The sequence below is a fragment of the Trichomonas vaginalis genome, chromosome II, assembly GCF_026262505.1.
Source record: "Trichomonas vaginalis G3 chromosome II, whole genome shotgun sequence".
Taxonomy (NCBI): domain Eukaryota; phylum Parabasalia; order Trichomonadida; family Trichomonadidae; genus Trichomonas; species Trichomonas vaginalis.
The window spans coordinates 9,798,736-9,813,211 of record NC_067204.1 but is presented as its reverse complement, the minus strand read 5'-3'; the positions used below and the strand labels follow the sequence as shown (position 1 = coordinate 9,813,211).

The 14,476-nt window shown below is 29.2% G+C and overlaps 7 protein-coding genes across 7 annotated transcripts, besides 2 other annotated features; all 7 read right to left on the bottom strand.

The window, feature by feature from the left end:
* Positions 1-4,189: part of a mobile genetic element that runs on past the window's edge.
* On the bottom strand, positions 377-1,202 carry TVAGG3_0516370 (uncharacterized protein; the record flags this gene model as incomplete). The annotated part of the gene is made up of 1 exon (XM_051237090.1): positions 377-1,202. A coding segment is annotated over one exon (826 nt), but the record flags the coding sequence as incomplete, so codon positions are not given.
* Positions 3,807-4,154, bottom strand: TVAGG3_0516360 (uncharacterized protein; the record flags this gene model as incomplete). The annotated part of the gene is made up of 1 exon (XM_051237089.1): positions 3,807-4,154. A coding segment is annotated over one exon (348 nt), but the record flags the coding sequence as incomplete, so codon positions are not given.
* Positions 4,190-5,630: 1,441 nt separating the features above from the next.
* Positions 5,631-6,314: a mobile genetic element.
* Positions 6,315-8,210: 1,896 nt separating this feature from the next.
* Positions 8,211-8,729, bottom strand: TVAGG3_0516330 (uncharacterized protein; the record flags this gene model as incomplete). The annotated part of the gene is made up of 1 exon (XM_001320599.1): positions 8,211-8,729. One exon carries the CDS (start codon positions 8,727-8,729, stop codon positions 8,211-8,213), a length of 519 nt encoding a protein of 172 aa, XP_001320634.1.
* A 326-nt stretch (positions 8,730-9,055) lies between these two features.
* On the bottom strand, positions 9,056-10,185 carry TVAGG3_0516320 (intramolecular oxidoreductase activity, transposing S-S bonds; the record flags this gene model as incomplete). Its single annotated transcript, XM_001320600.2, has 1 exon — positions 9,071-10,180. One exon carries the CDS (start codon positions 10,178-10,180, stop codon positions 9,071-9,073), a length of 1,110 nt encoding a protein of 369 aa, XP_001320635.1.
* A 1,542-nt stretch (positions 10,186-11,727) lies between these two features.
* Positions 11,728-12,464, bottom strand: TVAGG3_0516310 (bromodomain family; the record flags this gene model as incomplete). The annotated part of the gene is made up of 1 exon (XM_001320601.2): positions 11,770-12,402. The coding sequence occupies one exon, from the start codon at positions 12,400-12,402 to the stop codon at positions 11,770-11,772; it is 633 nt and encodes a 210-aa protein (XP_001320636.1).
* A 168-nt stretch (positions 12,465-12,632) lies between these two features.
* On the bottom strand, positions 12,633-13,372 carry TVAGG3_0516300 (uncharacterized protein; the record flags this gene model as incomplete). Its single annotated transcript, XM_001320602.2, has 1 exon — positions 12,680-13,372. The coding sequence occupies one exon, from the start codon at positions 13,370-13,372 to the stop codon at positions 12,680-12,682; it is 693 nt and encodes a 230-aa protein (XP_001320637.1).
* Positions 13,373-13,718: 346 nt separating this feature from the next.
* TVAGG3_0516290 (dynein intermediate chain binding) lies at positions 13,719-14,167 on the bottom strand (the record flags this gene model as incomplete). The annotated part of the gene is made up of 1 exon (XM_001320603.1): positions 13,833-14,135. The coding sequence occupies one exon, from the start codon at positions 14,133-14,135 to the stop codon at positions 13,833-13,835; it is 303 nt and encodes a 100-aa protein (XP_001320638.1).
* Positions 14,168-14,476: the final 309 nt, after the last annotated feature.

Sequence of the window (14,476 nt, the reverse complement as noted above, 5' to 3'; positions counted from 1 at the left end):
TGAAATGCTTGAGTGTTAGGAAGATTTGGGTCGCCAGCGATTGCCCAATAAGATGAATCAGTATCACCTTCAATGAAATGAAAACGATTAACATTCATGCATTTATACATAAAATCATAAATGAAAACCAAATACCAGTATTTAGCATTATCTAAAGTGAAGAATGCCTCTTGTAAACATGTATCACATCTATAAAATCTATCTTTAAGCATCACTTGATACGTATCTTCACCTATTTCTCTTATGTTTTTAAACTTATTTGACATACATGCAACGCGTGCCTTCTGTGCATTCATTATTTTAGTCTTTGCGTAATTTTGTGTATTCATTGCATCGTAACCATATGATCCATTAAGTGAAATCTTGCAAAATAAACTTTTTCCTTTATTTCCTTCTAATTCAGCCTTTTGTCTTTCGTTCATAAATTTGTTCGCAAATTCATTAAAACAAGTGTTTTTAGTAAATGTTAAAATTGATTGAATGTCATCGATGATAAAATGAAATTTGTCTATTAGATACCAAAGATAATAAGAAGAAAATGGTTGATATTGGTTGTGTGTTGATGCTAACTGAGTTAATTTTCTCTGTTTCTGGTCAACCGGTAAATTGTTTGATTTCATGTAATTATACATAAAACTGCCAATTGTTTTTTCATCTGTGATAATATCTAAGTTTCTTATTATCGGTAAAAAGTTTATGTAATCATTAATGTATTTTTCATCAATGTGACCCTTTACTTCAGCCACGAATAAAGTATTTTTCTTCTTAATAATTCCCAGTGCTTTTGCTTTCTTTGTTGCTGTATCACAAATGATAACACCATTCAATCTTCCCGGCATATACATTTTATGGTCAGTATATTGAATGAAATCATGAGGATTAGATGAAAATGATGAAGGATATAATGAATTAAAGTCAACTCCAACGAAATGAGTCATAATGTTGGTGGTGTCCTCATTTGATACAGTTTTAGTTTCTGGATTATATGAAAGTTTATTAATGTGCGTGATTCCTTTAAGATTTACTCTATGTTGAACATTTGATAAACCACCAGTAATTCCATTACGGAGAATGTGATAAGCTTCAACTGAATCTAAAGTCATTGGTAAATTATTTTTTAATGCATAATTTCTTAAATTGATTCTTAAACGTTGAACATCTTCATCTTTATTTGATTTTACGACATTGCAATAACAACACATTAACTGACAATTTTCTTTGGTATGTGGTTTTTCATTATCGATTCTATCCAATGTTGGTTTATTTGCATATGTAAACGCTTTACCACACATTTTGCATTTAGATGAAAGGATTAAATCGTGATAGTATTGAAAATCATCCGTTGAAACATTATTTTTAGTATCTTTCGCCTTTTCATCTTGTTTCTTATATGAATCAATTTTATATTTCCAATACTTTTTTGTTAATTCAAAACTTGATTCTATCTCTTCCTCAGGATATTTTTCATTAGGATTAAAGTCTTTATATGCTAAAGCGTAACGAATCATTGAAGCATTCGATGATAAAGAAAGATTATGAAGCATGTCAATTTTATAAACAAATGTTTCTTCGATAATTTTATCAATTGGGTCAATCATAATTTCAACGTCTTTATTGCAATAATGAATAAAATATTCTAATCTATTCTCAAAATTTTTAGCATCATTGAGATATATTTGATAATCTATCTGATATAGTTTCTTGAGTTAATGCTGAATAAAATGAATCTTGAGTGAATGGTTCCACTTTATATAATTCTTCTTCGTAATTCTCCCATGTGATGAATTGATAAGGGAAAAAGGATTTAACACGTTTTATTGTTTCCGAAATCTTGAGTGAATTGGTCTAATGTCCCACCCGCTATATAATTTCTGATGTCAATAAATCTTAATTCATATGGAACGTTTGTTTTCTTTACAATGATTTGCTTAAATTGTGAAGATGAACCCAGCATTGATTTTATTTTCCATTTTGCAGTGTTTAAATCATGAAGAATTAAATTTAAATCAAACTTTCCCGAATTAAAACCTATGATATTCACTTTATTGAATTCCTCATCTAGAAGTTCTTTAAATGCTTCCTTCTGTTTTTCATTTAATGTTTGAGACAAAGTCCCCACCGTTTGGTCCGTTTGCGACTTCATTAATTCTTCATATTGTTCAATATTTGATTTAGCAACTAATGAACAGGTTGAAAATAAAAACTCAATCCAATCAGAAATAAAAGAATCACTCGAAGTTAAGCAAAAATTCCTCGTATATGTTTTATCATTTAATTTAACCATTGATGATACCATGAATGGTTTTAAGTAAGCGTTCAAAGTTGCACACTCAGAAAGTTGTAATTCTTCTTTAGTCTCTAATGTTTCGAAGTCAAAAGTAATATAATATCTTGTCGGTTGATAATATTCCTGCAAATTATGAGCTAATAACCACTGATATATCTTCTGTTTCGTAATATGTGGTGCATATGGTTGCTGTGTCTTTTGCTGAACGTCTTGAATTAATCTTCCATTATTTTCTTTACATTTCTCACAATGCTTTAAAAATCTTCTTTGGTTTTTCCTTTCTGGATCATCACGGATAGAATAAACTTCTTCTTTACAATATGGACAAACTCTATAGCCGGTGAGTGCTTCAACGTCTGTTATTCTGTCAGCGTGAAGTTTTCCACATGGACTCTGTGTTAATAAAATATTTACTGTTTCAAATTCTGGATCTATCATTATTGATTCCACTAATGGAAAGTCTACCTTTTATGTCACGTCTTCTGGTTGAGGATCACAATAATAGAAAATCAATATTAACATTTAACATTCTCGCTAATCTCTCACTTTCTGATGAAATATCAAACCCTTCATATGCATCTATTGGCTTCATTTAAATAGCTTCTACGAGTTTTAGGATTAACACCATCAGGAATGTTATAGAAGCGTTTAAATAACCTTCTACCTTCTGCTCTAATTTGATTATCATTCATTTTAGCTGTTCCATTTTTGTTCATTTATGTAAGAATAAAATTAAAAAATAAATAAAAATAGTTTATTTTTTAAAGCCATAAAATGAATTAAGAAACACATAAATTTTTATCATCTGCGACGTGACGAATACATTTTAATTTACTCAAGAATGTGTACCCTGATACATTAAATCTAATTCCTGTCTTATTTAATTTCACAACTTTGAAAAGGAATGTATGAATAGCTATAAAATGATGAGAAGATGTTTTATGGGTTGCTTCCATTTTTTCTGAAATAAATGAATAAATATAATGCTTATACGTTTTCATATCTTTTATATTCTTAATAACGAATGGTATAGACCTTTCCACTTCGTCTTCCTTCGGTGCTGTTCTTTCATATGAAACATTATTGGTATCTTCAATAATGAAACCACAATCACACAAAATTTTATAGGTTCCAATGGTTTCTTTTGATATTTTATCTAATAAATCAAAAACTTTATCAACACCTGTGCATTTATTTAAATAATAATTTGTGTAAATATCATGGTCTTCTTTCTTAATCGTATTTGTTGCATATGTCACGTTTTTAAGAGCTTTTTTGAATTTCTCAGAATCGAGAGGAGGGGGTGAAAGTAAATACAGGATAATCTCCATTATCAATAAATTGTAACTTATGTTTAGTATAAATTTAGTACCTTCTTCTGAAAGTGTTTCATCAATTTCACCATCTAATAAATTTGTGTTGATTCTGAGACATAATTTTTATATCTTTCTTCATGAGATTTCTGAACTGCTGATTCTGAAGCTGGGATATTCATTAAACCCTCTACTTCATTTTCATTATATTTTTCAACTTCTCTTAATTCCTTAATTTTTTCATCTATTTCATCTCTTATTTTTTCCAGTCTTTCAATTTCATCATATTCATCATCTTTAATCCGTTCTTCATAATATTCAGGGAAAACATCAGGTTCTTTAGTTTTTCTCTTTTTAGATGTGGGATATAAGAAATTTATAACATCATCTTTATTCATTTTTCCATCATAATCAAACTCATTTAAAAACTCCGCGAATTTTTGACAATTTCTAAAATAATATTTATCAACCTCATAACCTGCCTCCTCTAATATATCCTTTATTTCCTCATTTGTGAATCCTAATTTTTTAACGTCGTTAGTCTTGACACTCATTTCATACAAAATAAAAATAAATTTTCATAAATGTAAGACATGAATTTTTAAAGTTTATTTTTTTTATTTCATTATGGTAGTGAATCTTTCATTCATGAAAATAATTATTTCTAATTTCTTTTACTCTCTCGTACATACTAGATTTAAAGAATTCAGAACTTTTACCATAATCTCCTAAATGTTTTCTTATCCCTAACGTGTGCCAGTTATTATATGAAACTGAATAAACTTTATCTTTATCTTTGCATCTTTCATCACTTCCAATATATTTATATCTCAGTTTTGATTTAGCATTTTCATATTCATTAGCGTTTAATAATTCACAGTCTTCCTTTTTAAATTGATGTTTAAGATATTCAGGATTTAATACTCTACGTTTATATGCTCCTAACTTAGTTCTAAAGGTTTTTCTACAAAATTTAGGAATTCCATCCTCTTTAATGTCATCAATGATTTCCATTTCATTATTTTCAATTTCTTCTTCTCGTTTATGAGGTCTTTGATTATGACTCCATTGATTCCATGAAATTAAATATTCTTTATCATTATATTTATACCTCATTAGCTTATTTTGGCTTTCATATTCATTTAATAATTCACAGTCTTCCTTTTTAAATTGAAGTTTAACCCATTCAGGATTTAAACAATGTTTAATTAATCGCGGAATATCTGACATCATCTATATATAACTTCTTTTATAAAAGATAAAAAAATAAATTATTTTAAAATTAATGTTAATTTTTTAAAATGTGTTTAGTATATAATATTTATTACTAATTTATTTAATAATGTCGCGCTTTCTTACGAATTCATGACTTAAAAAACGTAAGAAAAAATTTTTATATCATCTATATATAGAAGATGTGAAAATATACCTTCATCTATATATAGACGTAACAAAAAAAGTCACACAACCCTTCCACATATACTACTGAGTTCTGTAAATAATTTAATATCTTTATCGCGAATTTGTGAAATAACATCAATCAAGTAAAGTGACATTTGGATAGATATTTTGTTATTTGTAATGAATTCAATAATCTGTGAATATATTTGTAAAATATTATTAGACATATTCATAAAGGCGACGGAATTTATGAATAGGGTACCCTATTTATGAACGGTTAGAATTTGGAAAAACCGTCGCAAGTATGAAAACCCTAAATATGGAAAAACCGTCAAAAGTATGAACAGGTAGGTGATCGGAATCTTCATATTTTTTATTTGGAATTTCCAAACAAAAGTTGTTTCGAAATTCCAATCAATTTGGAATTTAGAAACAAGAACCTAATAATCAATTATGTATGGAAATTAGAAATAATCCCTATACTATATGCTATTGTTTTTCACTTTTTTCTAAAAAATCTTCTAAATTAATTTAGATTTTATTAATTTTTAGACTAAATCCAAATACACTTGATTAATTTCTGTAATTATTGAAGAAGGCTTAAACTTATATCTTAACTTATATCTCAAAAATAAAAACATTTTTCTTTTTTCTATGGCGAAAAATGTACTTATTTTTTGGAAATTTTCGAAATATGATTTTTTTGCGAGACTTTTTGAAAATTTTAATATGATAAATATGAGTTATTTTATGTTCTCTATTTGAGAGTCTGCCTATTTTTGAGTATTGAGCAAGATTGAAAAATGAGAAAATTTAGGAACATAAGAAATCGATTTATCTCGTCATGTAGTTCATATTTTCGCGTTCTGAGAGCGGAAAACGCATTTTTTGAATGCGTAGATTCCGAATCACACGAAAAAAAATAGGTTTTAATAAGAAAAATAGACAATTTATGAAGTAACAAAGCACATAGTATTATAAAAAAGAAAAACATTTTTCTCATATGAAAGAAAATATAACGTATTTTTTACAGAGCGTAGGTATATATCGAGCCAATTCACACCATAAATTCTTTTCTCGTTCTCGGCCTATAAACAACCTGAGGTGCACAACAATATTAACTTATACTGCTGTTATCTGGATTTGAATCCTCAATTGAGAGAATTCCAGATAACTTCAGTATAAACAAACCATATACATGTTTCCTCCTTGCTTCTAGGCCAAGCATAACAAGTACATTACCTTAGAGCAAATCTCATTCGGAGTTTCTCATTTAATGAGAGACTCCGAATGAAATTTGCCTATTTGATTAATATCGTGCTTTATGAGATGCAAATTCTGATGATAAATATTGATCTAGAGCTTATATAAGATGCGAAGAAACTTCAAAAAAAGCTAACCGGTAAAGACAGCAACTTGCAACACCAAGTTGCTCACGTAGTGATTACAAGCATATCTGCAAGGCAAAGTCCTCAGGATGCAGAACTTTGCCTGCAATCAGAAAAGAGATTGCAGCAGAGTAACCGGTAAAGACAGCAACTTGCAAAGTCAAGCAGTTTCTGAGATTTTGATTTATAAATCATAAACCTTCATGCTTGATGATTTTGTAGAATTGTTAACTCATGTCATCAGTTAATGCTCACCTAAGGGAGGTGTTTTGCGGGAGCTGGGGGTATCTTGGTGAGTACTCAGGAGGCCAAGAAGGGCACCCCAACCGACATTTTGCTGATGGATTGAGTTCGCAACCATTTTTATAACCGTAAAAACCGTCGGGACAAAACAACATGAATAATTGAATTTTTTAATGATAATGATTGTGAAATAACATGTAACTATAATTTAAGAATGCCATATTTTTGTTAAAAAAAAATCGAAAAGTGAGATATTTTCCATTCTAATAAATATATTTGATAACCGGGGTGTCCCCCGGAATCAAATAAATTATCATATCGAGAATCGGAGATCCTTGCAGTTTCGATTTTTTCGAAAAGTGAGAGATTTTCCATTCTAATAAATATATTTGATAACCGGGGTGTCCCCCGGAATCAAATAAATTATCATATCGAGAATCGGAGATCCTTGCAGTTTCGATTTTTTCGAAAAGTGAGAGATTTTCCGTTCTAATAAATATATTTGATAACCGGGGTGTCCCCCGGAATCAAATAAATTATCATATCGAGAATCGGAGATCCTTGCAGTTTCGATTTTTTCGAAAAGTGAGAGATTTTCCGTTCTAATAAATATATTTGATAACCGGGGTGTCCCCCGGAATCAAATAAATTAGCATTACTAACATTCCTTTTTTATTTAAAATTTTCAATTCTTAAAACAAAATTTTACTTCTATTTAATTATTTGCCATGAAAGTATAGAACATTAAAAATTCATCCTACTACCTCCACCCTTATAATACCTTCAAAAAAATTATATCTCAATTTATTTTCTATCTTTATATTGATGTGCTTATTCAAAAACACTAAATCATAAGTCTTCAGTTCTCAAAATACTCTCAAATTATCTCGTTGCGCATATTTTGAAATTTGATAATTTTAAATTGTTAAAAAATTCATTAATCACAGTAAAATATCTATATACAACAATTAACTAACTGATTCCACATCTTGAACATTCGCATTTATTTAATATATTTGAATATCATTTACATCTTATTGAATTAGATCATAAATCACAGTTCCCTAATATACTATCTAGCTAACCATTATTGTTGCACAACTTACATGTGATTAAACACACGTGTATAATTCTGTACAACTCATATCTCTATCAATACTTTATTTATAATCAAAACAAAGGTTAAAATTGTATACCCTGTCACTGTAGAGTATTCTCCCAACTTTAAAGTGAAAATCAAAATTTGATATTTTAGTAATTTCATGTGAGATCGTTATTTTATAGGAAAACATACTGAAAATGTTTATAAGATGTTTCTCTATCATATGCCAAAATATCATGGTTTAAATGCTCTCCTAAGTGTCTATAACTGAATTTTAGGGCAATAACCTTATTCTAAATGTTGGGAAAGTAGTAATTTTTATTTTTGAGATCCCGACAGCTACTTCTCCAAATGAGATTCTTAATGTATATGTCCTATCAATAATACTTCTCAAAGTAAAAAAATACGTATTTATTTTTATCAAATATGCAAACACTCTATTTATATGAAACAAAAGTAGTTAAAATTACGTAGTATTATAGGTAATTAGGTTCTTTCTTCCATTCTTCAATAAATTTAAGAACTGATTCTGGTTCATAAAGATTTTCACTTTGATTTACAGAATATAGAGCTAATTTCTTAGCTTCTATGGAGGCAGCTGCTTTATTGATTGCTTGGCAGGCTTCTTCGTATTTTTCAGTAATACTATTTGTATCTGGTGGAAATGACCATGCAACATCCAATGGTTTAGTCATAAACATATCTTTTGCTTTTACAAGCGTACCTCTGCATTGAGTAAGTGAATGTTCATATAAAACTAATTGTCTGTTTAATTCAGCAATGAGTGCATCACAGCTTACTAGCTGTTCCATTTCTAATTTACTTTGAAGCCCTGCATATTGGCTTAGAGAGCCAAGATTGTTCTTATATTCGCGAAAAGCCGTTCTAATTGATTCCCATTTCATAACTATACCATTAAGGGCATTAATTGCTTGTGTACTTTCATTCTCACATCTATTTAATTCCATTGTAATCCTCATAAAAGAAGCTTCCATTTCAAGATTTTAAATCTTGGCACTTTTTACAGGCGAAAATGTCTAAAATCATTTCCATATGGTAATAATGATTCTGAAGCATTTTAACTATTAAGTATTGCAAGTGGTTTATCTGCTTGTCTATTCCATTTGGGTAAATTGTATCTCTTTCTTTAAATCTATAATAAACTTTTTAATTTAGAAAGATGAAAAGGTCATTAAAAGGTATAAAGCTATATTAATGTAAAATATGTTGATTATTGGAATATTCAAGCGGATAAGTCTAAATTAATTTTCATAAAAAATTATATTACGAACTAAATAGTTTGAAAAGCATTATATTTGACATGAAATACAAACATTTATTCAAATTTATAAGTTGGCTGCATATCGAAAACATAATAAATGCAGCCACCGATTAAAGCAATTAAAACAAGAGCAATCATAATGTATATTGTTCTATTCTTAAACCTTTGTGCTGGGAAGAGAATTAAGTCTCTAAATATCATTGATAACCTTTGATTTTGTATATCGTTAAAACTTTCAAAATCTTTGCCGATAACTTGAGACAAAAGGTTTTCTGAAACTTGGCTTATCAATACATACTTGTTTTTCTTGGAATTCGTAATCATTGCGGCAGGATATTTGAGATTGTCTATTTTTATATCTCCTCCGCTGAGGAATTTAAATCTTTCGGCAGTTACTGCGGCCCAGTGATGTGTCAAGTCTTTTTTGGCTATGTTATTAAAAGAATTTGCATCATTTAAGTCAGAAACGATCAAAATAACAAGCGGACGATTCTTTGACATTATTTCTTTCCATTTTACAACAGCAAATGGCTTAGTTTTGTATTCTTTTACGAATTTTTTGACATTTTTTATCGACCATGGTTTTTCTAATTGAACTGACGCTAATTTTTCAGTATATATTGCCATATCCATCTCGGATTGATTGTAATTGATGTAAAATTGATCTGCAAGATTATAATCTCTTCCAACTAATTTGTCGATAAAAGCACAGCCTTCTTTCAGATTGCCAGCGTAATTTAGAACGAATGCAGGATAATTTAATGAACTATTCAATTGATTATTATCTAAAACGTTGCATAATTCGTCCATTTTTAATAATCTTAGCTCATCTATTTTCTCTTTGAGTCCATTATAATGTCTACTACCATCATATGTTTTTGAATTTCCTTTTAATACTATCCTGAATCCGGGATATCCATTTACATGGTGTTCATGCGAACAAGTATGGTGATATGCTTCACAGTTCAGCTCAGCTATGATTACTTTTGGATCATTTTTATATTCTTCTGCTAATTTTTCCCAATCAGGATGAATTTCTTTGCAATGTCCACAATGTGGTGAGTAACAGAATACAAAAACTGGAACTTTCCATGATTGGTTCATGACATATGTATTTAATCGATCATTCAACTTGAAGGCGAAGAAAGGAAGTACATATAACATTTTTTGGCGACTGCACGCCCATAAAAGAAATTTTCGTAGTTTTTCGAAAATTTCAGAATGTTAGTTTTATAATCAAATTTTAGAGAAAGAATGAGGAAAATTTTTAATTGTCACCTTTTTATCCAAAATTTATGGAATAGCAAAAATCCCTTTTTATAGGGGATAAAAGCTATTTCATAGATCTTTTTTTGGATATGAGTATAATCAAATACTCTTTAGACATCAATTGATCAATGTATCACGAAGAAAAATTCACGAAGATTGGGAAGAATTTTATCCAGAAACTGAACAATACGAAAAATATACAAAAAATACTAATAAGCTCACTGCAAATGGAAATAACTACTATGTTTCATCATGCTTTTTCACTCAAGTAAACACACAAGGTTCAGTTTACTTAAACACACAAAATACCGCAATCAAATTCCTCATTGATACTACAACATTTAATAATTGTAGTAACAGTCAAACAGGCGGTTGTATTTTCTATCAGCAAGAAGGCGAATTTGTTCAAGATCGCGTCTGCAGTTTCGCTTCTAAAGTAAACTCACAAAGTACAAAAGGTGTTTACTGTAAAATTGATGTTACTAATACCTACAAAAATTATATTTATGATTCCTCTATTAGTAAAAGTGGAAATGAAAGTCTCTTCGGAACTAGAAATCTTTATTTAATAAATGGCCAAATCGAAATTAAATCAATCAACATTTCATTTTCAAAAGTATATTGGAGAGATTTTTATCAAGTTGAATCATTTTCATCAAGCTCAAATTGTTCATTTTCCACTTTTTCTAATTCATCAAGTACCGATCAAGGTTGGAAATTTGGTCACTCAAGTTCTCAAGAAACTTTTGAAATTCTAAATTGTAACATTTTAAATAACTATAATGGAGGAATTCTTTATTCGGATCCTCTAGTTTATATCAAAAATAGTAGTTTTATAAATAACATTATAAGTAGTATTTATAATTATTTTGAAGGTAAATTTACATTAGATGGATGTTACATTGATAACAATTCTCCAAAAACAATAGGAGCAGTTATCTTTATAAATACAATCACAAATGAATTTACTCATAATCTTTCTCATTTTTCAACTGCTCTTTGTCATGCAGATATTCCTACTATTTATGAAATCAAACAAAACATTCAACATAGTGAATATAATTCTTTTCTTTGTGTTTTTCTTTCATCACTAAACATCTTATTTTAATCTTAGTCTTATTATCGATGATTATATTATTTTCACATAGAAATTACATTAGAGTAGTAGCAAAGAAATGATATCATATATCTTCTTAGCTCTCATGGATTTGATATGACCGAATATGAAAAAAAAATTGGCCATATTTCTGATTTATGATCGTTTAGACACCAACACATATAATATATTCATTAATTAAACATTAAGCCATTCTTTGAAACAATATTATTTCAGCAATTCTTAGTATTTCATTAAATAATTAATAACAATAGCCCAAAATTGAAAATAGAAAATATTATTACCGAATTAAATGCCAATTTGATTAAAATTAAAAAAAAAATTAAAAATAATGATATTTACATACACGTAACAGCTATAATTGTAATTATGCTTTTCCGAGTAGTATCTTAAGCTCTTCGAAGCATTGTTTTGGCATTTTCATTATATCTATTGTAGTATTTTCCTGTATATCAAGATCTGGCATCCATTTCTTAAGAATACGCATGACGCCGAGTAAAACGTTCTCATCTTTAAGTTCGTCGAGAGATTTTTGGATTGAACTTGCTTCTTCGGAATTAACGCGACGCTTGTGAGATGAGTTTGATCCCTTTTTAGTGAAGAACTTTTCTCCAGCAAGCATCCTTGAGAAGTTATCGTAGGCTTCGCCAATAATTACGATTTTTTCAGCGCACTTCCTGATATTCTTCTCTACTACTTCTGGTTTAGTAACAGCACGTTTTATAAGCCTTTTCTCAAACCATGATTCTAAATCGTGACAAATTAAAAGTAAATTTTTCTGTGCGCTATAGTATTCAGCTAAATCGGCAATAAGTGTGTTAACATCAAGTGACCAATCGAAAATTGTTAAGTATTTATTGTTTTTCAAAAATTCTTCGATTTCATTTAAAGATCTACTATATCCTATTTTTAAATCAGGTTTGGCAACATGGGAATAAACTTTTTTAGCTTTTATTTTCTCGTGGATCTTTAAACACCAATCAATTTCTTCTTGTTTCATATTTTGTCACTTTTTTATGAAATCATAATAACTCAGAAGTGAATTAAAAACAAGACATCAAGGCATGACAAATAAAAATTTTGATATCATCTTGCTAATGAAAGATGCTGACTCAATAATGTTCGATAATTCTAATAATTTTGATGATTCTAAAATTAAATCTGAAAATTTGGACTTATGAGTGTAACTCAGTATGATAGAATGCTCAAATATTAAATATATTAACAGTTCTTTAATAAATATAAGGATTTTAAAACAAAAATATGTAAAACAAAATTTATTGAGGCTGTTGGATTTGTTCCTTCATCTTTTGAACCTTTTCTTTCCATGCAGCATCGCGTTTCTTGTATGTTTCGTAGTAATGTTTTGATTTGGCAACTAATTCTTGCCTAGAAGCTTCCATTTTCTCGATTTGGAGCTCTAATTCTTCTAACTGCTTTTGCTTAGCTTCTTTATCTTGAGTTAAGCGCTGTATTTCCGAATCAATTTTCTCATTTTCTTTTTTGAACTTAGAATCATTTTCATCATCATGGCTTTGAATAGGAGTTCCTGAAGCAGCTTTGAGTTTGCCTGGTTGGAAGTGAGTTTCTTGATCAATAATATTTAATATGATATTCAAAGCTTCTTTAACATATTTAGATGTATCTTCTGATTTGCTTAGCTCTGTTGATATAGCATTGAGTTTTTCTAGATATTGTGACTGTGACAAAGATTGAGCACACTTAAATGTTGCGCTGAGATTTTCATTTCTTCTTCTTTCGGCATTAAGCTCTTCACACAAAATTGATTGCTCATTTTGTAATTGTGCAATTGTTTCTGCTGGGTTATCTGACGGAGATTTTGGAGGAAGAAGTGGTGTTGGCTTGATTTGCTTTCTTTGGGCAATATATTTATTAAGAGATGTCATAGCTAGACCTCGTGGGTTACCAAGTGAAATAAAAGTTCTGTCTTCTTTTTGTTCTTCAAACATTTTTTTGTAAATTTTTTTTTCAATAAACGAATGGTGACAGACCCGCAAAAAAGTTTACACAAGTATGAAACATTTAACAAGTCTTGTCTTAATCCCTTAGAATAGTCGAGAAAGTGATGTTAAAAATGAATAAAGATATTAAAAATATTTCAAATTTATAAATGAAGAATTAAAATTCATGAAAAATATACCTCAAAATGCATGGAATGCTTGTATGAAAGCAACCTTATTATCCTATGCTATGAAAAATATCTTAAATTCTCATTAAAAAGAAAAAATTATCCAAATACAAAAATAAAAGGTGAAATCTATATAGTATTTTTCATGTATTGAAGGTATAATGTTAGTGGATCATTTCCAGATGAGTGATTGATGCATAACAAAGTAAATAAATTAATTGTGGAAGCATTAATAAAAAACAGTTTAATTTCTAGATATGCGTACCTTACATATTACTATTTTATTGCTTCTTATTGCTAAATGGATTTTGTACAGCAATGAAAATAAATTCACCATAAGGAGCAATAATTAGTTCGTTTTTCTTTGATCTTATACGGACAATTTCTAATTCGCCGGCTTCTGGGATTTCTTCTAATGCTTTGTGGGTTCTAGATATAAAATGAGCAACTAATGCTGAAAATGTATTTGTTTCGTCTGCTGAAAATGTTGTGCGAATTGGAACGCCTTCCTTTGTCATGGCTATTGTTCCAATAACGCCTTCTTTGGTTGACAAATCATTGAGAATCTTCTCAGCTTCAGTCATAATACGTTATATTTTTGGAGGTTTTGTAAAATGAGAATATTATCATGAAATAATTACATATGATATTTATATGGCCTCCATTTGGCAAACATTTCGTTTTTGGGCCTCATATCAGAATAAAAAGATCATTAGGAAATTAATTGTTGGCGTTTTTTATCATTTTAAATGCCGGATTACAGCTATGTGTCATTTGTATGTTAAATCATGTATTGTATATAGCTACCCAGCATGTAATCCCATCATATTTCTTATTTTGATCTTACATACATAATTAGCTGATGCATAGTAACGCATCAGCTACTTGGCTTAAGCTCTCCATAATTCCATGAGCAACTAGTGAG